At 38.2% G+C, this 22,893-nt stretch overlaps 4 protein-coding genes across 5 annotated transcripts; 2 read left to right on the forward strand and 2 right to left on the reverse strand.

The window, feature by feature from the left end:
• Positions 1-473: 473 nt before the first annotated feature.
• On the reverse strand, positions 474-5,108 carry LOC114515807 (phosphatidylinositol 4-kinase type 2-alpha-like). The gene is made up of 9 exons (XM_028535120.1): positions 4,326-5,108; positions 3,141-3,341; positions 2,904-3,035; positions 2,662-2,815; positions 2,492-2,577; positions 2,202-2,301; positions 1,969-2,102; positions 1,817-1,876; positions 474-1,735 (listed from the first exon to the last, which is right to left on the reverse strand). Exons 1-9 carry the CDS (start codon positions 4,704-4,706, stop codon positions 1,565-1,567), a joined length of 1,419 nt encoding a protein of 472 aa, XP_028390921.1. The 5' UTR covers positions 4,707-5,108; the 3' UTR covers positions 474-1,564.
• Positions 5,109-6,517: 1,409 nt separating this feature from the next.
• Positions 6,518-13,486, forward strand: LOC114515896 (putative aminopeptidase W07G4.4). The gene is made up of 20 exons (XM_028535215.1): positions 6,518-6,734; positions 7,022-7,062; positions 7,141-7,290; positions 7,432-7,494; positions 7,617-7,699; positions 7,788-7,896; positions 8,062-8,136; positions 8,427-8,473; positions 10,686-10,788; positions 10,928-11,003; positions 11,124-11,215; positions 11,369-11,433; positions 11,569-11,608; positions 11,709-11,784; positions 12,035-12,153; positions 12,226-12,309; positions 12,470-12,527; positions 12,647-12,696; positions 12,821-12,940; positions 13,220-13,486. Exons 2-20 carry the CDS (start codon positions 7,057-7,059, stop codon positions 13,361-13,363), a joined length of 1,560 nt encoding a protein of 519 aa, XP_028391016.1. The 5' UTR covers positions 6,518-6,734; positions 7,022-7,056; the 3' UTR covers positions 13,364-13,486.
• A 451-nt stretch (positions 13,487-13,937) lies between these two features.
• On the forward strand, positions 13,938-20,244 carry LOC114515823 (putative aminopeptidase W07G4.4). Of its 2 annotated transcripts, none has more exons than XM_028535146.1 (20): positions 13,938-14,033; positions 15,805-15,844; positions 15,937-16,086; positions 16,473-16,535; positions 16,664-16,746; positions 16,836-16,944; positions 17,067-17,141; positions 17,263-17,309; positions 17,473-17,575; positions 17,708-17,783; positions 17,898-17,989; positions 18,167-18,231; positions 18,382-18,421; positions 18,501-18,576; positions 18,824-18,942; positions 19,040-19,123; positions 19,281-19,338; positions 19,468-19,517; positions 19,611-19,733; positions 19,939-20,244. In XM_028535146.1, exons 2-20 carry the CDS (start codon positions 15,839-15,841, stop codon positions 20,086-20,088), a joined length of 1,569 nt encoding a protein of 522 aa, XP_028390947.1. In that variant the 5' UTR covers positions 13,938-14,033; positions 15,805-15,838; the 3' UTR covers positions 20,089-20,244. The 2 variants fall into 2 exon arrangements, with proteins under 2 accessions (XP_028390947.1, XP_028390948.1); XM_028535147.1 differs by having other exon boundaries at positions 13,987-14,033; positions 15,808-15,844.
• Positions 20,245-20,246: 2 nt separating this feature from the next.
• LOC114515822 (RING finger protein 145-like) lies at positions 20,247-22,889 on the reverse strand. Its single transcript, XM_028535145.1, has 3 exons — positions 22,622-22,889; positions 21,225-22,433; positions 20,247-20,872 (listed from the first exon to the last, which is right to left on the reverse strand). The coding sequence occupies exons 1-3, from the start codon at positions 22,755-22,757 to the stop codon at positions 20,568-20,570; spliced, it is 1,650 nt and encodes a 549-aa protein (XP_028390946.1). The 5' UTR covers positions 22,758-22,889; the 3' UTR covers positions 20,247-20,567.
• Positions 22,890-22,893: the final 4 nt, after the last annotated feature.

The following is a 22,893-nucleotide window of genomic DNA, read 5'->3' on the forward strand; positions in this document are numbered from 1 at the left end:
CGTTCACACTACGCGCTTTGATAACTTTGAAGCAAACAAAAAATATTCCCTTTAATAACGAATAAATAAAATAAAGTAAAGTAGTCTCCAAGCTTGTCGATTTTTTGCTGGGGTTTTTTGGGAAAATCCTCCCACTTTCTCTTTGAATATGAACATGAAACTACAGATACAACAGTACACATGCAGTCTTCTGTGTCCGTTGCGCCGTACTGCGCCTTGAACACAGAAGACCCTGGGAACGAGGTTGCTACTGATAGAGCCACGAATATAAAAGTAGAAACATTTATAGGTGATATTGTGCAATATACATAATGCGTTTTTGTGATATGATGAATCATCAAAGTTGTCATTCTTGGGGGCCATTCATAAAATACGTGACGCTATAGGGGGTGGGGGGGGTGTTCGCTATAGTGTCACATGATAACACATAGGGGTGGGGGGGTGTTTACTGCAGCGTCACGTGACGTAACAAATATCTGTAGACTCTCGACAATACATGGATATGCTTTAAAATTAAATTGACTGCCACATGAAGTATTCCATTGGCAGGGGCCTATTGCCCCTCTATATACTAAGTTTTGAGTAGCTACATCTAATATATCACTAAATATTTTTTTTTCGCACCGTTGAGGTTGACTTCTCTTTTCTATTTCGCTACTTAAATAAATTTGGGGGGGGGGTATTTGGCCAGGAGTCACGTAATTTTTATGGGGTATTTTGGAAAACGTCACACAGTGTCACATAGGGGTGAGGGGGTCTTAAAAAATGGCCAAAATAGCGTCACGTATTTTATGAATGGCCCCTTGACGTATTTAAAGTTGTTTTTGGCCTCTCTTTATTGAAATAACATGTAATATGATAAAGTCATGTTTCTGTTGATTTGCAGGCGTGAAGTTTTACTTTGATTTTTCTTGAAGTAGCTATTTCCACAATATGTTTAGAAAGATTTATGGTTAAAACACGAGAATAGGAAATACACAGAAGCGCTACTCAACGGACGCTTTTAAGTTTTTTATCTCTGCGCATACCGCACCGCGCACGCATGTTGCCCGCGATTATTCTGGCCAGTCGACTGCACGATAACAAAGGTTTTTCCTCAAAGCACACTAAAATAGCTTATCCGCCGTTACCAAACCAGTTGATTGCAATAAATGTCGCTGAACTACAAGCTCGAAAGAGACCTTTAACAAAAGCTGAGAGTGAGTTACCCCGCACTCTCTATTCTGTGCCACGGAACCTTTCCTCATTTACGTACCTCTTGTCTGCGCATGACTGTCATAACAGGTTGCGCAATCATTGAAATTTATAAAATGCGAGCGACTGAAAACAGAAAATATGTATGCAAAAACAGACAGGAGAGCCCCTTCAACATAATACAAGTTTACCAGTAAGGTAACATGGATGAAAACCTTAGGAGTTCAAATTTTACAAGCCCCAATAGTAAAAGAGCTTTCAACCTATCACATTCAATTTCATTCGTTCACAGAAATCATGTATCATTCGCGATCATTCCGAGAATTTTTTGTAGATCCGAGAAAATTTCATGTCGTGGGTACGTGAAAACTTAGCACCACGAGAAAAACGGTCGCTTTTCGTGGAAACTTTGCGTGTAGGTTTCGTTTGGTGAACGATGAACCCTTCCGTCTAGTTTTTTCTTTTGCACAAGAACTGGTGGCATTTGAACCAGCTCTAAGGGAGACTTCTTTTGCCGCAGTGCTTCGGTGAGATTGAGAATCTGAAAGGAAACGACGCAGGTTTCAGCTTTGAGAAAGCATCAGGCAAATTTGACAATACACTGCACAGTTTTAAGACCTACTTGTCCTCGCATAACGTTCATCTGTTTTTCATAAAGAGATCTATCAAAGCCACGATCTTCCTACGGAGAAAACCAAACGACGATTTAAAATTTAATGAATTATGTAAATAACGAATAGTGAATATAAGAACGATAGATATAAGCTTAATTACCTTGAACAGCAGGTACAAATCATCAACTAATTCCTGCACAAAATCCATGTTCTCTAGTTTGGTCAGAACCACTTCACGAATCTCATCGGAAAACGCGTGTTTAGCATAGGGCAGCCACGCCCAATGATAAGGATCTAAAGGTAAAGAACGTCGTGAGATATTAAGCTACAGTATGTCAGCTAGGAGAATATCTAAGATGATGCACACAATATGCAAAGTTTGCAATCACTTACATAACCTCCATGAGTCAGGGTGTTTGTATGGAAAAGCTAGACCATTATCAATGGCAGCAATATATATCACTGGTGGCTCAACTAGGTTCCAGTCATCCTCCTATAAACACCACAATTTATCAAAATTGCATTGGCTTTGAAAGGCTCATATGACTGTTGTTCCTATTGAACTGTGTGTAAAATATCTAACTCATTCTCCATTTAAGGCATAATCTTAGGTAATTCAGAGACACTCTGTATATCAAAGCCATGTGATCATGTTGGAAAATATCCAAGCAATGCATGTTTACCTCTTCATTTGTATTTTCTTCAGTTTTGGTGTTGGTCACGAGAGGTGTTCGATCATATTTAATAAGCCAGTTATCATTCCCACGATCTGGAATATAGTGTACGTACATTTACATGACAAATATGTCATTTCATAGCCATGTTTTATTAAAAAAAGTAAGATTACACTAACCTGTGTTTCTGATGATATAATCAAGGCAAACCAATTTCTCAAATTGGAACTGGAAATTATTTAATGTCTTTGAAGGAAGGTGTTCATTCTCAAATTTTCTCAAATAAAACTCTGCATCTTTGTATCCTTCAACGAACAACTGGAAAGATCCAACCTGAATTTATTGAGATGAGATACTGTATCAATCCATCAAAGCCCAAAGTGTTAGGCTGAGAGAATAAATTCTGCCTTAATAATCTTACCTTTGGTGGCAAACCAAGTTTCACATGCTTTCCAATTGTGTCTGGGAATCTCTCTGCTGCACGTTTCTTTGAACTTGCGAGAGTTCGATCAAGACCAGTATAGTTGAATGTATCACTAACCAGTCTTACAACCTGAACCATGTAGAAAACCGTAAAAATTCTAGTTGATATTTCTGCTGAGAAATTTGGTTTTCATGGATAATCAAAGTTGGATTGAAATGCAGGAAAAAAACAGACCTTTGTCTTTGGGACAATATGTAAGCCCAGTTTCTCATCCACATGACTTGCTCCAACCTCAGACATATATCCTTGATTTGGAATCAAGCAACTTCGACCAAAACAGCAAGGACAGCATGTCTTATGAAGCCATTTTGTCCACTTTGGGTTTAGATGGCCATAAGGCTCCTCATTTTTTGGTTTAAAAACACCAATAATTTTCTACATAAAATGAAATATTTATTCCAAACTCTTAAAAAACTCCAGCTATCATGTTTGTTGCGAGTTTAAAATCTTGGTGAAGTTAGCTTATGCAAAGGGCTCTTTTGTATGTGGTTTAAAGCTTTAGGCACTTTAAAAGTGTAATCTATTATTTTCTGACAAAGCAGCTGGTTTAACTACAATAACGACTTTAGGAAGATCTACTACAATCTGGAAGACTTTACATGTTTGTCAGTGAAAATAATATTGCTAGTAAATATATTGAATTAGATTTACATGAACCCTAAGGCCCAGTAGAATTCATCGTTGGGCAAAGACATGTTTAATTCAATCTGAAACAGGAAACTATTAAGAGAAACTTCACTCACAAGATGAATTCAAAACAAGAACTATCTGTACAATGTACAACGTACATGAGCATGCTACTAACTCTCAGTTTTGACTGGCAACATTAAATTCATCAGACAATTCTGATCAGACTACCTCGTAAAACATTTTAAAGTACATTATAAACAGTTTTAATAATTAATGAAATTTTGGAAGAAATTTAACAGTTTTAAAATACGATCACAACATTGACAACAACCAGATTGAATGATTTAGAAATGATTAAAATGATAATAAAAAAATTTTATATATGAAACAAAAAGCTTTCAAGGTTTTCTTTCAGTAAATTCTACAATATATTTTTACATAAAAGGCTTTGATCTTTTCCCAGCTGGTACTGTCAGGTGAAACCTTGTGTTCGTTTGAAATACAAATAGTGAAAATTAAAGGAACGAATACGCCTTAAAGTGAAAACTAAAGCACAACCGAAAAGATATAATGCGATAAAGTCCAATGTTCAACGATGGATGGCGATTATTTTTAGCTGAACGTAAAGATAAAAAAGTAGACACGATATTTCTGCAAACATGTGAAAGCGTGCAGGTTTATGTTTTATCATCCCTAGATCAGTCCCACAAAACTAATCGATTTACTTACTTTTTCTTTATTATGGACAAAATAGCTGCCAGAACTTCCTTGGTATATTCTCTCTGGATAAACTCCACAGTCGATTGCATGTTCAGCAGCGCGGATAATCGCAGTAAACTCTGGATCATTTATAGAGTTATTCGGTGGGTGTTCAGACTCGCTGATTCTATCCATAGTTCGTTTAGACCCGCCGAGCAAGGGTTTTCGTTCACCTGATGCAATTTCAGAGTCGCTATAATAAGGTTCGTCTCCTCCTCCAACGATTGCAGTGCTAAAACTCGATGGATCGTTTTGATAGCTATTAGAGTCGATCTCTGAATCAAATTGTCCTTCACCTTCTACAACGTTCGCGAGCGTGTTGTTCGGTGTCCTATGATTCTTTTGGGCCATCTATATGTAGCCGAGGGAGAATTGTGTGTCCAGTTTAATTTACATAACATTACACAGGCAGAAAGCGGGTAAACCAATCCAAAAAGCGATTCCAAGTTAAAATTGACAAACTTGCACTGTCACGCGTCCTCCATTTTGAATATGAAAGTGCAAAACTATTGGTGAAAAACAAATAGTTCTCCCAAATCACGTCTCCCCCCGGAAAGGGAGTAAATTTGAACGTATGTCCAGTGGTCTCCCTTCACCTTTAACCTTTTCCCCTCGCTACAACATTACATCGAAAGTTAAAACAAGTTTTTGCTCGAAGAATTTCAAAACTTTAAGTTCTCATCAGTTTTCACGTTTGGGATTACTAGTTTATTGAGCCATAATCTATCATAGTAAAAACGACAAAGGGAGGGTAAGTCAGGGGGTATGTCAGCTACTTCCGGTAGCTGTTTCCGGTATTCTCGCGAGTTCGATATATTTTCTTTGTTTACAATTATTTTCGTTTGCAAATTGCACGATTTTATGAACTGCATGTGACCGATGATCTGCACGGACATGTTCATATGTAAACAGATATTATGTAAACTGCTGTTACACTTACACACAGTTTACATAAGATGAAAACTTGATTATCCAGCTTAATCTTGAACATTGTAGATCAGTTTCATCAATAGCTGGAACTGAACTGGTACAGTACTGGATACAGATCCTTCGGTCCATCTCACTCAGTGAACTATAGAAGACTGGCACTGGAAAGATCGCCAGTTATCTTTCCAGTGCCAGTCTTCATATAGTATATATTCTTATAAGGTTCCCATTTCTGACGCCAGTTTGAGCCCAAATCAGGTGCCAATGCTAGTGTCTTTCTAGTGTCTTTGTTGGCGCGATCGTTGACATTGAAGACAACAAATTAAATCTCTCACCATACGTGTCTTTTTCCGTGATTTTCATCCAGTTATCGTGGTGATCAGTGCCGATAAGAAATTTTTAATATATCCAGTTAATTCGATGCAGATCAGTGGCCAGCTCTTGACGTATTTGGGGAAACCTTTACGTCACAGACGATTTGCAAAACAAAATCCTTCTTTGTGATCGACCAAAGTGTGCACAAGTGAAGTGGGTAAGTGCGCGCGTGCAGAAATGGGATTATAATAACGTCTGACACGTAATATCCTTGGTGCAGATGGAATGGGATCTTTTTTTAATGATTCTCACCAGTAAACCGCAGATTCTTACGTACTACTTGTGTTAAGAGTGCCTATTTTTAGGAGTTTCCGCAGCAAGATCCTTTATGTCACCAGGTTCTTGCGTGTGTAAGTGGTTTGCGTTTTTTTTTGTAATAATTATGTAAAAATAGGAAGGTGGGATCAAATATAGACCTTCAGTGTCTCATTATCCAGTTTAGCTTAGTTTAGCTCAAAAACTGAACTAGTAAAAATATTGTTTTGAGAATTTTTTTGTTAGCTATATATGAACTGGTAAACTGGATATAAATCTTTCATTGTTTGTACTTTTTTGTAACTCATCTCACTTGCGGAACATTATTTCACCATGCACTCCTTTCGTGTCATGATCAATGAGACAATGACTCTTGTAAATCTACGGTGTCACTTGGAGCAAACTATCCAGTCCACTTACAACGTAGAGCAGTGGGGCTCTCCTATCTGCCTTGTGGACTAATATTAGATATAGAGCACATTTTCTAAAGAATGTGAAGAAAATTTACTTCCCAGCCAAGAGATCACAAGATTTGTCAACCGTGACGACTTTTGCGTACATTTGACGTCGCTGCTTACAATTCTTCAACAACGCACGCTTCCAGACGTCACTTCTTACCTTGGAGTAACCATCACTGGTAACCACAAATTAACGCATGATCTCCCAGAATATCATTGAATGTGTGCGTCAAAAGGTGATGACGTTTCTACATTATGCGTCGCCGTGAAGGTTTAAAAGCTCGTTTCGAAATTACAAGGGATATATTTTGCTGTGGACTACGTTTTAAAGATCTTTTGGAAACTTTAACGTCAGACTAACTTGGTATGTATTGTCTAATTCTCTATAATCTATCCTGTTATAGTAAAGTAAAGATGCATGCATGGTCGGTTCTGTTGTGTTCCGTGTTTGGGTAGCGTGTGTATCTAATATAGTGCACTCTGAGAACTACTGCACTTTTTTAGAGTTTTTTTATACCGATCTCGATTCCAATTCGGAGTAGATATGACAGCAGAGAACTGGTGAAAAGAAAGTCTAAAAAGCTGGAACATTATTAATCCCATATGAAAATTTCCTAAAAAATCATATACTTTCTTCAATTCCCCTTATAGCGTACAGGAGGAACGTATACAGATTTTGTTGAAATATGGACGTAAGGAATATATTATTCTGATCATCGGTAAAGCGCAACCATCATCAGCGTGATTTTAACTATTAAATCTGTTTTCAGACTGGTTTAGATGGTCGAATTTTCCCAGTTAATCTCACTGATGATCCAAACAAAGTCGATTACGACTGCATCGTTTTCGTTAGCGAAAATTTGGACTTTACTGATCCAAATCTGGAATTTTTGAAAGCCCCACTTCAACAAAGAAAAGCGGTAATGTTATGTTCGTTCACAGTTCACTATCAACAAGACTAAAATTGACTTCCTAGTTCAATGCCAAACGGCTAACGTGTTAAAATGGTGTCTTCAATAAATACATAACATTTTCACTTGTATTCGTCAAAATTATTGTAGAATGACTCGAATTTTGAGAAGGACGTCAGTGTGATTGATATCGATAGCAATGTAAAACGTCTGGTAAGTTCAACTAATACACGAAGACTGTAAATTAACTAAATTTATTTGTAATCAGTTCACTAGTTTTAGAAAACCTAGGTCGAAATGATCAATTCAGTTACGTATCTCATTTACCTTTCAAGGTGTACGCACCAACAGGACCTGTTAACCGTGATTACGATGATCCAAGACGATACTATGATGCCGCTTGCAATGGAATGAAGAGGTAAGATGATTTCGTCTGATTTTCTCGCTGTTCAAAACCTTTGGGAAACGCCAAAGAAAATTGTTTAACACTTTTTCCTGACACGCAGAGCCGTCAAGGCAGGAGCAAAGAAACCTGTTTTGGCCATTCCATCCGAAACTTCGTTTGAACAGGCTTGGTCAGTGTCGGCATTTGGGGCTCTTCATGCATTGTACACGGTAAGAACTAACCCATTTGATACAGATCGCTTTTAGTGCATGCGACCCAACGTTATTCTGTTATCATGAAGTGTCCAGTCGGTTGGAAGATGAACTATCGATAACCTTTATAGTAGTCTTTGAATTGAGGACTCAATTTAAACTTAGTCATTTCTTTTATTTCAGCCCATCGAAGTCGCTGTATTTGACCAAACAAAAGCGAAAAAAGTTGACTTCTTGGAGATTTTCTATTCAGGGGATGTGAGTGACGATTCCATAATAGACTTGTGAACATCCCGCGATATGACACTAATTTTTCGACACTAGCTATACTGTGTATCCTATGAACAGTATACAAGTTGTAGAAGATGCAGTTTTTATTCAGTAATTGAGCGGTTCCATTTTGGCTAAACGAGGAATGGGTAAAACTCATTGCCAAATCAATGGCCAAATGAAGATACTGGTTTTAATGGCGGAAAAAAACAAGGAGGTATAGTTTAAAAAAACGACGTGTTCTCGCATTTCTCACTACAATTTGCTTTCCATTTTAGAGTGGTGATCAGCTCTTGAATTATGTGAACGCTGTGGAAATTGGAAGGTAAAATTATGCAGAGTCGCAACCTTCTATTTTGGTAATCAAGCTTACCTTAGCAATTAACATCACTGATGTTTTAAATGTGTAAGAATGAGGTGGGGTGTGCCCTTATTGCTGCCGAGCCTCAGCGAGGCAGCACACTATTCTGGACGTGTTGATGTTTCTCCAGAGTTCACTCGACCCAGGCTTTTGCGCGCATTTATGTATTGTCGAAATTTGGATTCGATTCTGTCTGTCCGGAAAGATTTTTGTTCCGGGGGAATAATTAAGCGTGCGTATGTTTAAAAAATTAAAGGGGGACGTACGGATTATATCTTGTAAATTGTAACGCGTGTGCAATCTGGTGCAATATTGATGTGCTGGAGCTCGAGTGCGAATGCAAACTGCCAAGTAAGTATGGTTTTTTCCTTTCTGCCGATTTCCATCAAGGTGATGAACTTTTTAGTATTTACTCGAGAGGCAAACAATGTGCTTTTATGAGTTTATCGGCGCTTCTTACGGCCCGAAATTTTCCCTTATCGTCGTGGTCGAAGATTACATTTAATAATGTCTTATTACAAAGGGGACAAAATGTACATAAAAGCTCTTAATAGGGGCTTTATAGTCTTACCGTCAGGTGTAGATTTTTTGTCTGTGGAAAACTTAGGTACCAACATATGTTAGTATATCAAAGGAAGAAAAATGTATGTAATTGTAAAAGCTCTGAACTGACACTTAGTTCTAGACTGTACCAGTACAATTATGTTCATTTAATAAGTCGCCATATCAGCTGTGTTTTGTCATAACAACTACAGATAGCTGATCTGCCCGTTTTTTAAAACCCTAAAGTCATCAGCATGACTTTGCCCATGAGGCTCAACATATACTGGAGGGACACAAAGGATTAGCCCAATCATTGTACATGTTAGTTAGAGACAACTGAACACAATTTTATGCGGCAAGTCCCATTGAGAGTCTGAGAGAGTAAATAGTATTTACAAATTACAGACACCAATACTTGAGAGTTGAGACACAAACAGTTTCAGTAAACCATGAGAGGGTAATTGTACATATTTTATGAATCCACCAGTATTTTATGAATGATATCTTTCCTCAATATTTGTAGATGTCTAGATGATAAAATCATGTGCAATTCACATAATGCTACCAAGTACTGCAATTAATGTTTGCCAGGGTGAATTAGAGCAAGTTTGACCTATGATACATGCAGACCTTAGTTAAATAAAGGTGCATGGTGTATACCTTGTTACCTTCAATGCATCAATGGACATGAAACAAAAATAACAGAGTAAACTACAGTAATTACAAAACGAATCAAAGTGTTTAGAAAATGCAAATTAAATTATGCCCAAATTTACTACATTATTAGAATGTAGAAAGTATAATTAACTTTCACCTCAGCCTGTCATGTATGTAAATATAAACGTAATCTGACACCAACCCTGGTTAACTCGAACCCCCGGTAACCCGAACAGTTTTTCTTGAGAGTTCAAGTTAGCGGGGGATATATTTACATATTATATATTGTTAATCTATTGAATATCAGGAAAGCTTATCAATTAATACTTAAGCATCATAGATCTGTAACTTCTTAGTCAGTTTTATCTTGCCAATAGCAGTTTTATAGTTGTTATATTGAATTTGCTATATTTTGTAATAAATTATATATTTGTTCAAATGTTTACATATCAAAGTTTTCCTTATAATCATATATAATCAAGTATGATTAACTGTATGCTGCTGGTTCTTTTTCCACTCCAGTTAAGTTAAGCTATGTTCATGAATCTTGTTATTGTGCCCTCATTAATGTCACACTGTTGCCCTTGTTTCTGAATAAAACTGTTATCCATAAAATTCATCTGAACATTTAAATAAAGATTTTTAACTTAGCACTTTTGAGAAGTGTTTTGTCTATTTTAGGCAGTTGTTATACAACATTTGATACTAAGTTGTTTGAAGACGCTCCCACGCTGCTCCCTGGTTATATGATTATATTGTAAAGATTTTTAATTCAGATCTTCGGCAGCAATTTTTCCTTCTGATAAGAACGTCTAGTTTACTATTCTTTTAAACCAGAACTGGGTAACGTGGATACTAGGGATTAGGGAAAGGCCAACTTAATCGAGTTAAGGACTCAAAGCGCCTTTCGCTGATGCCTCTGCGATGCATAAGGCCGGACTATGATAGTAATGATATATTTTTTTCTCTTCGCCAGAATGGTTTGTCGTGACATCGCTGCTTCTGATCCGGAATTCTCGTGTACCAGCGAGGTGGAAAAATACGTCCTCAAGGTCCTTGGTGAAGATCCAACGATCACGGTTTGAATTTTTTTACGTTCACTTTCAAAAATAGCTCAGAGCCAACATAATGATCATCATATACTGTATACAGTGTATTTCCCATGCGCAAATTGTCGAGGAGAACTTCCTTGAGTACAACTGAGATTCTTTGTCTTAGATAACTGTCACCAAGGGCACTGAAAACCTCGAGCAAAGTTATCCATTACTGGCAGCCGTTAACCGTGCCGCTTCTGGTTAGTAAAATAATATACATGTGTAATGATCTGCTAGGAATATTATTGCTTTAGCCTTTATAGCCAAGATTAGATTAATACCGAAACACTTGAAATGAATAAGAATTTCAATTTTTACAGTCACTGAACGTCACCAGGGGCGTATTATCAACTTTGAATACAATCCTCTGCAGAGGGCAGCGATCCTGAATACTTTGATGTTGGTTGGCAAGGTAACTTGACGATCACGAATTCCGATGTTCATAAGAATCCTGATTTGCATTGAAACGCGGGACTTTATACACTTCACTTGGTGACAATAGTTGCGGTGAAATGGAAGCAAAAAATATTAGTTAAAAATCTTGTTTGTTGTTGATTGTTTTAAGGGTGTTGCGTACGATACAGGTGGAGCTGACATCAAGACCGACGGTAATATGCCTGGTATGAACAGGTAGGGTGGGACTGCCAGACTGGTCGATTTTAACGATCTTGAATGTATTGTGTGTGACATTGCTACTGTAGGTTTCAATCAAGATTCTCTTATTTTGAATCTGAAGTTTCCTGAAGTAAGCTTTATCTCTTTCAGGGATAAGTCTGGAGCGGCTGCCGTTGCAGGATTCTTTAAGGTTGGTTGCAATTTCATTCTTCTCTGCGATTGTTTCCTTGAATATATATATATAGATGACCATGCAGAGCAATGAATAAGCTTTCTTCTCTATTGTATAGACTCTGTCCATTCTTAGACCAGCTGGCATCCGAGTTCGTGGAACAATGGCAATGGTCCGTAACAGTGTTGGAGCAGGTTTGTCGCAGTTTTATCTTCTTACCAGGGGAGAGAGAGCATTACCATGACATAGCTTACTATGACAAGGTCCTTCGATGTGGTAGTCTGTGGTTAGCCCCACGTTCCCGCTCACTATAACGGGGGGGGGGGGTTGTTAATGTGCATTGATAAACGCAAGTTAAGAATTTTTCCACCACGATACCTGTATTTCCTGGATGAAAACATTGAAGAACGACTGTGCTCTGAGACAGAGTTTCTCTGTTTATAGAAATGTACGTTGGTGATGAAATTATCACTGCTGCATCTGGTGTGAGGATTCGAGTGAACAACACTGACGCTGAGGGACGATTTGCAATGGGAGATTGCCTTTATCACATGAAACAAGAGGTATTTTGAAGCAGCAAACCTAGTGATCTCGTCGTAATTAGAATACTCATACTATATTTTTCTTATATAAAGGCTATTGGACAAGTCAATCCTCATATTTACACATTTGCCACTCTCACCGGTCACTGCATTAGGACTTATGGAGAGCATTATTCAGTAAGTAAACTGAAGTTCGTGTTAATTTCACACGAGCGATGTCATCTGGGAGGTCGGAACAATTTTAGCAGTCATAATACAAACGCATCTAGCTAAGTTTACGTTTTATGAAATCATACAAAGATTTTCGTGTAAAATTTTTAAACCTTTGGTTTCGTAGGGGATTATGGAGAACGGACCAGCCAAGAATCAGAATATTTGCAAGGCTTTTCAAGCAGGTTAGTTTTTGGTAATAGTTTGCCGATACAAGCATTCATTCCACTTTGATCCTGTTTCATATTCAGTATAAATCTAGCATCCTATATCATCATTCATTGAAAAACTACTTTCTTTTCAGCTGGAGATGCTTTTGCTGAGCCGTGTGAAATCTCCACAATGCGTCGCGAGGTGAATGTCGTGAAATTATTAAAATATATTGCGTTCTTCACAAAATATGTACACCGGCACAATCGTATCCATCATAGTACTACGATAACCCTTTACAATCGATTGTCATAACTTTTTTATACAGGACTTTGACGCGACCGTGTCTAAAACGGAGTACGAGGATTACCTTCAAGACCAAAGAGGCGGGTATCGCGGGCATCAGTATGCTGGCGTTTTCTTGCAACGGGCGTCTGGTTTGGACAAGGTAAACTATTGAAGAAATTTTGCCAATGTCTGAATGAACTCTGGAGAGTTATCCCTGCTTAATCGAATGCAGTTCATTCATGGAAAACGGTTATGCTAAGATAAGAGGGCGGAAATGATTTCATTCACTTGAATGAGATATATGATACGGAAGACCACATAAAAAAATCTAGTATGAAGTATCCAGACCATTCGGATCAAGATATTACTTTATCATTCATTTTAATACTGGTATTTTTAGCCGTTACTCTAACTCTTCGAATGGTTTTCTCATTTCTAGCATGGTACAGACTCTGAAACCCAGCTACCATATGTGCATATTGACATCGCTGGATCCAGCGGAGAGTATCCTAACATGCCTACTGCCACACCTCTTCTGGGTCTCTCTGCTCTGTACCTGCGTGACCGCGTTGTTGGCATATAAAGCAGCGAACACAAGAAAAGACACGCGAAAAGAAAATGATAATAGATAGTTTATAGTTAATCATCATTATATCATTCAGATCAATTTCCTGCATGTTTTCAAACAATTCTAAATAAATCTGACTTCAAGTGAATTTGTCTACAATTTTATTACACTGTTCTGAGGTAGCCCTTCACCAATGAATTATGTCGCGGGAAGAGACTATTTGGTTGTATTTTTATTATACATTCAAGCGTTCTGATTTGGACAGGCAGTTCATCATTGTTAAGGTTTGCTTACACAATCTAATTTTGTTGGATCCAATTCACTACTGATGGATGTTTTATAGTCTGTTGACGTGCAATGTATATGGGCAGCAGATCAACAAAAGCCAATGCTGTACTGCGTGCATAACAGATTACAATCCATTTGTCAAATTAAATCGGAGAGGTTTCCGGCTTTGAATAAATTTACGTCATTTGACATAAACCGCTTACACTTGTTGAACGCATGTTGCTTCACGAATATCATTGGCTGTGTGCATCACACGATGATGACGTTTATGGCATTATCAGGTATTGTGTAACCAGTCAGGTTTAAAACTCGTTTCAATTTGCAAGAGGCACCTTTTGCTTTCCTACCTCAACGCGTTCGGTGTTCCTGCATTTGGAAACAACGTCGCATAAACTTGGTACGTATGATGCATGATAGATGATCGCACAGGCCACAGCGCTTTAATTGCTTATAATGAATCTTGTTTAGACGTTTGCAGGATCTGACTTCTTTGTATCTAGTGTTTAAACATTCTGTTTATTCAATATTGTGCAATTTCCGCGAAAGCTTATTCGAGTCTCCGTTTATCAGCAGGACTGCCTGCATGCATGATATAATTTCTGCTAGCGTTTGTGACTTCTGAATGTGGTAGATTTTCCAGACTAGATACCATCGTCGTAGTGTGGCAGTTTATGATGAAAACTTCTCACGTGAAATTCCAAGTAGACTGAAGTAGCCAACTGTAACTGTTTAATGAATAATTGCAACGAATCTCAAACAAAATATAACAGCTTAGATACCTAGACGGTTACAAGATGACTGTGAAGGCCAGACTAGTGCTTCGCTGCATGCGATCAGGTTAGTTGTGGATGCTATATAGGGGGACTATATTTATATAAAAATGTATATTTAATGTAGCCGATAAAGGAACACATGAAGATAGCCATTTAGTTTTATGTAGATTCGGCTTTCATCTGGCGGAAGTCACGAGACACGAGGGTTAGTATTAGCCAAAGTGAACCAGTAGGCTTCGCAGTAATTCGTGCGTGGCTCTTCCAGATTTGACGTAACTCCGCTATACTTGATGTTCCTTAGTTCCACGACTGCACTATAGTCTATACTTTCTAACCGAGTTTGTATAAAAGCATGCAGGTTCAATTTTACGCCCATCGAAGCACTCTGGGTCTATCAGCTGTGTCTTGTTTATCACAGCTGAAATCCAACGGTAAATAAAAATTTGCGTCATAAAAGCGAAAGTTTATTTTAACACTTGCCACGTCAATCGAAACGCAATTCTACGAAACAAGGAAATGTGTACAAAATCATTCGACATAATCTGACCCTCGTGCATAAACATGTGGACGTTAATCGGGTTTCAGGTTTCCAGCGTTGCAGATCGTGAAGATATGCAGAGATAGCGTTCCAATATAACCAGGGAGCAGCTTGGCGGCTTCATGAAACAACGTCGCGTCAAATCTGCTAACCATCCTGGCGGGGGACCTTCAGTCGAAACGTCGAGAAGTATTTTTGTCTATTTTAGGCAGTTTATACCACATTTGATGTGGTGATGCAGAAATTACGATTGCTATTGAGTAATTAGTGAGGTTCAAGTTTCACTCCCACCTCCACTACCTTTTAGGAAACTTGAACCAATCAAATGCGATAACTCTATCAGATTAACCAATCACGAGCACAATAGATCAGCAAGAGGAGGAAATTTGAACCAATCAAATGCGATAACTCTATTATATTAACCAATCACGTGCGCAATAGATTGATCTACAAGTTATAGCCAGCGTTATATTCTTTCGCGACGTATTTTTACTCTTTTCACATGACCAACCACATCACCTCATTTCGGTTTGCACTGTGTGTCGCGCGAACGTTTTTTTTTTTGGATGACTGATGCATGGTAGTCTGTCTATGAGACAGACAGCATGAAACTAATTAAATATGGTTTTGAATGGGTTATTAAAAGATTGCGACGAGTAAGTATTTAATTACCTTCATGCATTGAGGGTTTTCTCTCGTGTTTGCAGTTTGCATGACTGACCAAAAACCAAAAGTTAAAAGCTCAAAGCTCCGATTTTAAACATGCATGTATGACATGTATGGCGCTGAATAAAAATAGTCAATCACCTTGTGGAAAGTTTTATAAAAACCACACTTTCCTTCAATATCTTTTGTAGCAGTAAGAGAAAGTTGTAAGAAGTTTGCTAAGATATGGAGGTAGGATTTCAGTGTCCCTGAACTGTTCTACCTTGCATTTGCTTTGCATAAATCTATAATTAATACCACCATAATCATCAAATGTATTTTAGAATGGTTTAGATGGTCGACTTTTCCCAGTTAATCTCACTGATGATCCAAACAAAGCCGATTACGACTGCATCGTTTTCGTTAGCGAAAATTTGGATTTTGCTGATGCACAACTGCAATTCTTGAAAACCCCTCTTCAAGAAAGAAAAGCGGTAATGGAAACTTTTTTTAATACGTCTCAATGCTAAAAGAGGACATATTTCTTAGATATATCCCTTTGATGATCTAACTTATTACCAAGATTAAAAAATATAAATAATGCCAGACTGAAAAAAAGAACACGCAAAAAACAATCCCTTTATTGCATCCTAAAGTAATCCAGCTTAATTACTAGGCTAAATTAAGCACGCTCTGCATTTATACAAAACAGAGATCCATCCAGTGTTCGCTGGGATTTTTGCCAGGGAGGCAGGCAGTGTTACTTTCCTCTGGGGGTGGCAACTGCCCCTTACCCACCCCTCAAAACACGCATCCACTGGATGGTTGATTTTTGATAATCTGAAAGATTGTTATCGCACTTTCATTGACATTTTCGTAGAATGACTCTGGCTTTGAAAAGGAAATCAGTTTCATTGATATCAATTGCAATGTCAAGCGTCTGGTAAGTTAAATGGGAGAAACGGGGAGACTGAAGATTAACTAATTTCGCAATAATCTCTACATGTGGGATATGTGGAGACGTTAATCGCGTTAATCTTTAATCCAATCTACCTAATCGTACCTTTCAAGGTTTACGCACCAACAGGACCTGTTAACCGTGATTACGATGATCCAAGACGATACTATGATGCTGCTTGCAATGGAATGAAGAGGTAAGATGATTTCTTCAGATTTTCTTGCTGTTCAAAACCTTTGGGAAACGCAAAAGAAAATTTTTTTATTACTTTTTCCTGACACGCAGAGCCGTCAAGGCAGGAGCAAAGAAACCTGTTTTGGCCATCCCATCCAAAACGTCGTTTGAACAGGCTTGGTCAGTGTCGGCATTTGGGGCTCTTCATGCATTGTACACGGTAATGACCGATTGATGCCAGAATATTCTGCTGCGGGAAATGCATAAAATACTTAAAGCGGAATCAGTTATAACTTATTATATAATGCTATATGATGTTTCCTTCTCTTTTTTTTATCTCAGCCTATCGAAGTCGCAGTTTTTGATCAAACAAAAGCGAAGAAAGTTGAGTTCCTGGCGATTTTCTATTCAGGAGAAGTAAGTGACTTTCCAAAGACATTAGAAGAATTAAAGGCAGTCTAACAGAGCAATGTCTGTATAATTGTCTTCTTTTTGTCTGTATAATTGTCTTTTTTCTAATTGTTCTTCTTTTTTCCAGAGTGGGGAAAATCTCTTGAACTATGTGAAAGCTGTGGAAATTGGAAGGTAAAATTTTATAGAAATCGAGACGCATTGACCAACGTGGAGAGGGGTGTGTCCGTGTGTGTGGAGAGGGGTTTGTGAGGAAGTGGGATGAAGGGTCTTTTCTCTTTGACAAACCCACGACGCCTATGGAAACAATTGATAATGTCTATTTTCTTTCGGACAGAACGGTTTGTCGTGACATCGCTGCTTCTGATCCGGAGTTCTCGTGTACCAGCGAGGTGGAGAAATACGTGGAGAAGGTTCTTGGAAATGAACCTCATATTAAGGTTTGAATTTTCTTATGCATTCACTTTTAAAACAGCTCAAAGAGATATATCCGTCCAAATGATCCTTTCATAAAATCGATGAACAAAACAACTTTTAGTATGTAGCTGCGATCTTTTGTATTTTATTATTAGATGACTGTCACCAGGGGCACTGAAACTCTTAAGAAAGAGTACCCGTTATTAGCGGCTGTGGATCGCGCAGCTCATGGTTAGTAAAATAACGCACGTAAAGTGATTTCACTGGACTGTTACCATGCATTTTAGTTCAGAGTTAATAGTTTCAGCCTTTCAGGTTTTAAAACAGATCAATTTTTTTCTTCAGTAACTGAACGTCACCAGGGACGTGTTATCAACTTTGAGTACAATCCTCCTCAGGCGGACGAAATCACAGATACTTTGATGTTGGTTGGCAAGGTAACGTGGCAATAACGAATAATTCTTGGCTAAGAGATTTAAATCTTTTTATGGGTCCAGTGCGGTCCACCCTCCTGGAGTTACACGCGTGCTTCTTCGTTACCAATACTATATAACCACATGGGAGGCAAATATATACCTTGATTATATCTTGATGTATTGAACTGTTTTCCTAAGGGTGTTGCGTACGATACAGGCGGAGCTGACATCAAAACAGGCGGCAATATGCCTGGTATGAACAGGTTGGTAGAACGTGTTTGTCTTGCTTTCGCCTGCGCATGCATGCCTTAAGATTCTCGCTTGGCTTCGAAGATGGACATCTCCCCACACTGAGCTGTGAGTTGTCTTTCGGATTTGCGAGTCGTTTAAATTGTGAGCTTTATTTCTTTTAGGGATAAGTCTGGAGCAGCTGCTGTTGCTGGATTCTTCAAGGTTGGTTGCAATTTCATTTTTCTCTGCATGATTGTCTCCTTTACTGTATCACCAGAGCAGCTTTCTGTTTGGCCGGCAGATTTTGTCCATTCTTAAACCAGCTGGAATCCGAGTTCGCGGAACAATGGCAATGGTCCGTAACAGTGTTGGAGCAGGTTTGTCGCAGTTTTATCTTCTTACCAGGGAGGAGAGAGGGAGGAATGTACCACAGTGCTACGATAAACAGGGAGAGAGGGGGGGAGGGTAGATGGAAGTAAACCCTAAGTTCTGGGGATATTTATCTACACTCGTCCAAGATGAAGATGCACACAAGCCCCCAAGAACGGTTATGGTAAAGATAGTCATATTTCATCGGTCAGAAGATTAAAGCACTGGTGACCAAGCTCTGAGTTTTTCCTTTAGACATGTACGTTGGTGATGAAATTATCACAGCTGCTTCTGGTGTGAGGATTCGAGTGAACAACACTGACGCTGAGGGAAGATTTGCGATGGGAGATTGCCTTTACTACATGAAACAAGAGGTATTTTGAAGCTGCAAACCCAACCTTAAGGACTGCTCATGGTCAAAATATTCACCCTATATTCACTTTATTATATATACTTTTTCGGTATATTTAGGCTATTGGAAAAGTTAACCCACAGATTTACACATTTGCTACTCTGACTGGTCACTGCATCAGGACCTATGGTACTCAGTATTCTGTAAGTATATCATTTAACTATAGAAGTCGTGTAATTTTGGTAAGCGCTGAAACTTGAAATGCGAGAACACCAGCTGTATGGAATAGCTTTATCCATTCTCATGAAATCATATACCGATTTCACATTATTTCTTTTGAAAAGTATCCTCTATTCTTAGGGTATCATGGAAAATGGACCGGCTAAGAAGAAAAACCTTTGCCAGTTTCTCCAAGCAGGTGAGTTTTTCAGACTAGGAATTTGCAGGCATATTAGCTCAGCATCCTATTTCGCTGTCATGTCATGTTCATAGTAATCATGGACATAATTTTAATTGTACTGTAACTGAAAAACGACTTGATTTTCAGCTGGAGATGCCTATGCTGAGCCGTGTGAAATCTCCACGATGCGTCGCGAGGTGAATGTCAATGAATTCTTATTTCACGTGTAAACACAATCTTACTGCAACAGCCACTCTCTACAATCAAATTTCCTATACTTTTTCATGCAGGACTTTGATGCAAGCGCGTCCAAAACGGAGTACGAAGATTTCTATCAAATAGACAAAACAAGCGGGAATCGCGGGCATCAGTATGCTGGCGTTTTCTTGCAACGGGCGTCTGGTTTGGATAAGGTAAATGTAAAAATATTTTAACAATGAATTTCGTCAAGTGTGTTGGGCGCAATCACTCCAGTGAAGATCAAAGATGAAAAAAGGCATTTTCAAAACTTAAGTCGAGATGGTTTACCTAAACAATATAATGTATCCTTATCACTTGTATATAAGGCGTTAAACATGATCCATGCACTCTATTTAACCGTTTTTCATTCATTTTTAGCATGGTTTGGACTCAGAAACACAGCTGCCATATGTCCATATTGATATTGCTGGTTCCAGTGGAATTTATCCCGATATGCCCACTGCTACCCCACTGTTGGGTATGTCTGCCCAGTACTTGCGTAGACGATCATGGCAAATCAAGAAATAAACACAAGAACAATGTAAAACATTGAAAAAAGTGTGTGATGAATAGTTGGATTTCGGTTAAAACTGAATCATTTAGATGTGTAATTGTTTGCAAGAGGACGAGGTCCGTCTTCGATCTCATCTTCAATAATAACAATAAACACAACTTCAAAGAGAACGTTTTCACAATTATATTTCAATATTCTGTTAAGTCAGAAGTTCAAGCTCAAAGCTACTTGTTTAACAAAAAATTATAGCGACTGTTTGACATAAAACTCATGCACTTATTATAATTTATATGACAAGCCCCTTGGCCTTGGCTTTGAGGTTTGATTTGTTCCTGGGCATTCATACAGCCTCAACCATGATCGTTCCTTGCGAAAAAAATGCTAGAAAAATTTAGCATTTATATTCTTTATTATGCTTTCACACTGCAGTGCTAACTGACGCACGATGATTTCACCCAACAGCCGCCATTCTTTGTAAACTCTTCATTAGTTGTCAATCTTCTTCTTTATCATTCACGAGAACATCTTGATGACAAAGCGGACAAGATGATTGTATATACAGCCATTTTCTCAAGCAGTTCGAGTGAAAGTAATGTCCGCACTGGGTGACCTTCGCGCTCGACATAGAGTCGAAACAAATCGCGCAAACGTCTTGCAGTCCTGCAAGTTGGTCCTCTGTAGCATCAGAAAGTCGGTTTAGTTTTGTAACAGCCGTGCGACGGCTCAGGAAAACTTTCCAACCGTTAGTGGCCGTCAACCAAACGTTGTAATATGTATGAATGACTATCACCACCAGACCTGTTTGGAAAAGGAAAATGGTATTTTTTATGCTGGTTTTAAAAAGAATGATTTAAAAACCGTAATCAGTGTGAATGATTCCTGTGGTAAACAGTGGTATGGTGGCAGCTCAGAGCTTCAGACTACAGTGTATATCAGTATATTGAAGCCATTCCTTCGGTGGTTCTGAAACTGTAGATGGTAAAGATGATACTGACCAAGTTTTACTTCAGAAAAGAACTAATTTTTATTGTGTAGAATAGCATAAAAACTAACTCTAGGAATATATTTCAATAATAGACAACATGTCAGTTGAGGATCAAAACAGCAGATTACTTTGGTTTCATAGATATAAAGTTTAAAATTTCCTTACCAAAAATACTCCAGCTGCCTTGAATTACATCCCAAACTCCAAATGACAGCACCAAAAATGCACTTAGGAATTCCAGAGACTTTGAGACAGCATTAAGATAGTACACCCAATCATCTAACTGTTCTAGTTTATTCAATGACTTCAAGTCATACACAAACAAGGCATAAACTGCCAAGCTACCCAAGGCTTGCACAGCTGTCACAACGTTCGAGGAGACTACCACTAGCTGCCAAACTCGGAAAGAGAACAACGAACAGAACATCCAACTTGTGTACAAAAGCACAAAAACAAGGGACAATGTTAGTGTAATCGCTCTGATATGAACCCAATAATTGTGCTGCAGCGATGTTGATATTGTCTTCAAGGTTTCATCACATAGTTTATAAACACTTTGTAAAATGTATGAAAAGCTGATAAACAGCATTAAAGCAACAAAGAATACTCGCTGAATGATTTTCACATCCAGAACAGAGTTGAAAGTTGCGATAAAATAAAACACCAAAGCTTTTCCCATGTCTCTTGGTTCTAAATCCCTTGCTGTGTGACTTAACGACCAAGATAGCAGGGCACGAGAAATCCATAACAACATGTAAGAAATCTCTGGTAACCACAGTGCCAGTGCAAAAAGTCGTAAATGCGTATTCAGTGTGGCTCCTGTGCAAACCAAAAACCAAGAGAGATTGTATTTTGCATTTGCCTCGAATGAGAAGTTTGTTACGATTGTTAAGAGCCAGAACAGTCTCAAAACCAATGATATTCTTCTAGTGCGGTAGTAAAATATGAACGTGTTCATGTATCCAATGCTATTAGCCAAGAGCGAAGCCTCTTGTAAAGACTTTTGAAATTGCTTGTGTATTCCAAAAAATTCACTCAACATAAAATACCAAAAGCCAAGAGTGAAGCTATAATTCATTCTACACAAGATGGCTGTGAAGACTACCCATATGGCAAAGAAGAATAGTGTGTTAAGACTTCTGTACAGATTATCGATACCAATAGTAAAGATCAGGCCTTGATAGAATATAAGTGCTCCAGTAATAATACTTTTTTTATCCACAGTGAAGATGAATTGTTGGAAAGTTGGAGAGTGTTTACCAATTGTAAAAAATGCTAGGGTGATGAAAATATCAAAAGTAATCATGAAGCCTTGTATGAAGATGAGATTACCATGGGAGGCAATAAACAGCAATGAAAATAACAACAGCAGGGCTAAAGAAAATAAATAATATAAAATTGGATTACTATTATGTAAATTGGTGTACTTGGTCAGTTCAGGGGTCCACTTCTACCTCCAGACTTATGTTAATTATTAACTCATTACGTTAAACCCATTTAATTGTCTACCGATTTTTGCCTGTATATATATTTTTCTGCAAGGACAAATTAGATTGCAATACCTGGTATAGCTTTAACAGAAGAAAAGTCGCCAAAATCCAGCGAGTTTATAAGCCAATCGATTGCAAAAACGAATGGCACCCTCAGGACCGGATCGAGTTTCTTTGAAAATCGATTTATCTTTTCCCCGAATGTCATTCTGCATTCGTTTCTGCAAACCTTTACGTCTTGCTGCAACACTAAATTATTCTCTTTGAAGTCGTTGGTAATGGTAAAATTGCAAACCAATATGTGTAAATGAACGTAAATTCTTAATACGACATCTTTCCTTTCG

This window comes from Dendronephthya gigantea, unplaced genomic scaffold (genome assembly GCF_004324835.1).
Source record: "Dendronephthya gigantea isolate DGI-Jeju-01 unplaced genomic scaffold, DenGig_1.0 000005F, whole genome shotgun sequence".
Lineage (NCBI taxonomy): Eukaryota > Metazoa > Cnidaria > Anthozoa > Malacalcyonacea > Nephtheidae > Dendronephthya > Dendronephthya gigantea.

Bases quoted from the DNA above. Each gene is read 5' to 3' on its own strand.
- LOC114515807 (XM_028535120.1), bottom strand. From the start codon at position 4,706: ATGGCCCAAAAGAATCATAGGACACCGAACAACACGCTCGCGAACGTT. The intron at 3,036-3,140 runs GTCTGTTTTTTT...TACATGGTTCAG, and splicing joins ATATTGTCCCAAAGACAAAG to GTTGTAAGACTGGTTAGTGA. The intron at 1,877-1,968 runs GTAATTAAGCTT...TTTTCTCCGTAG, and splicing joins ATTTGTACCTGCTGTTCAAG to GAAGATCGTGGCTTTGATAG.
- LOC114515896 (XM_028535215.1), top strand. The intron at 8,474-10,685 runs GTAAAATTATGC...TCTCTTCGCCAG, and splicing joins AACGCTGTGGAAATTGGAAG to AATGGTTTGTCGTGACATCG. The intron at 11,004-11,123 runs GTTAGTAAAATA...CAATTTTTACAG, and splicing joins CGTTAACCGTGCCGCTTCTG to TCACTGAACGTCACCAGGGG.
- LOC114515823 (XM_028535146.1), top strand. The intron at 17,142-17,262 runs GTAAGTGACTTT...TCTTTTTTCCAG, and splicing joins CGATTTTCTATTCAGGAGAA to AGTGGGGAAAATCTCTTGAA. The intron at 19,518-19,610 runs GTGAATGTCAAT...TTTTTCATGCAG, and splicing joins TCTCCACGATGCGTCGCGAG to GACTTTGATGCAAGCGCGTC.
- LOC114515822 (XM_028535145.1), bottom strand. From the start codon at position 22,757: ATGACATTCGGGGAAAAGATAAATCGATTTTCAAAGAAACTCGATCCG. The intron at 22,434-22,621 runs GTATTGCAATCT...TATTTTCTTTAG, and splicing joins TTCTGTTAAAGCTATACCAG to CCCTGCTGTTGTTATTTTCA. The intron at 20,873-21,224 runs GTAAGGAAATTT...TTTTCCAAACAG, and splicing joins AGGCAGCTGGAGTATTTTTG to GTCTGGTGGTGATAGTCATT.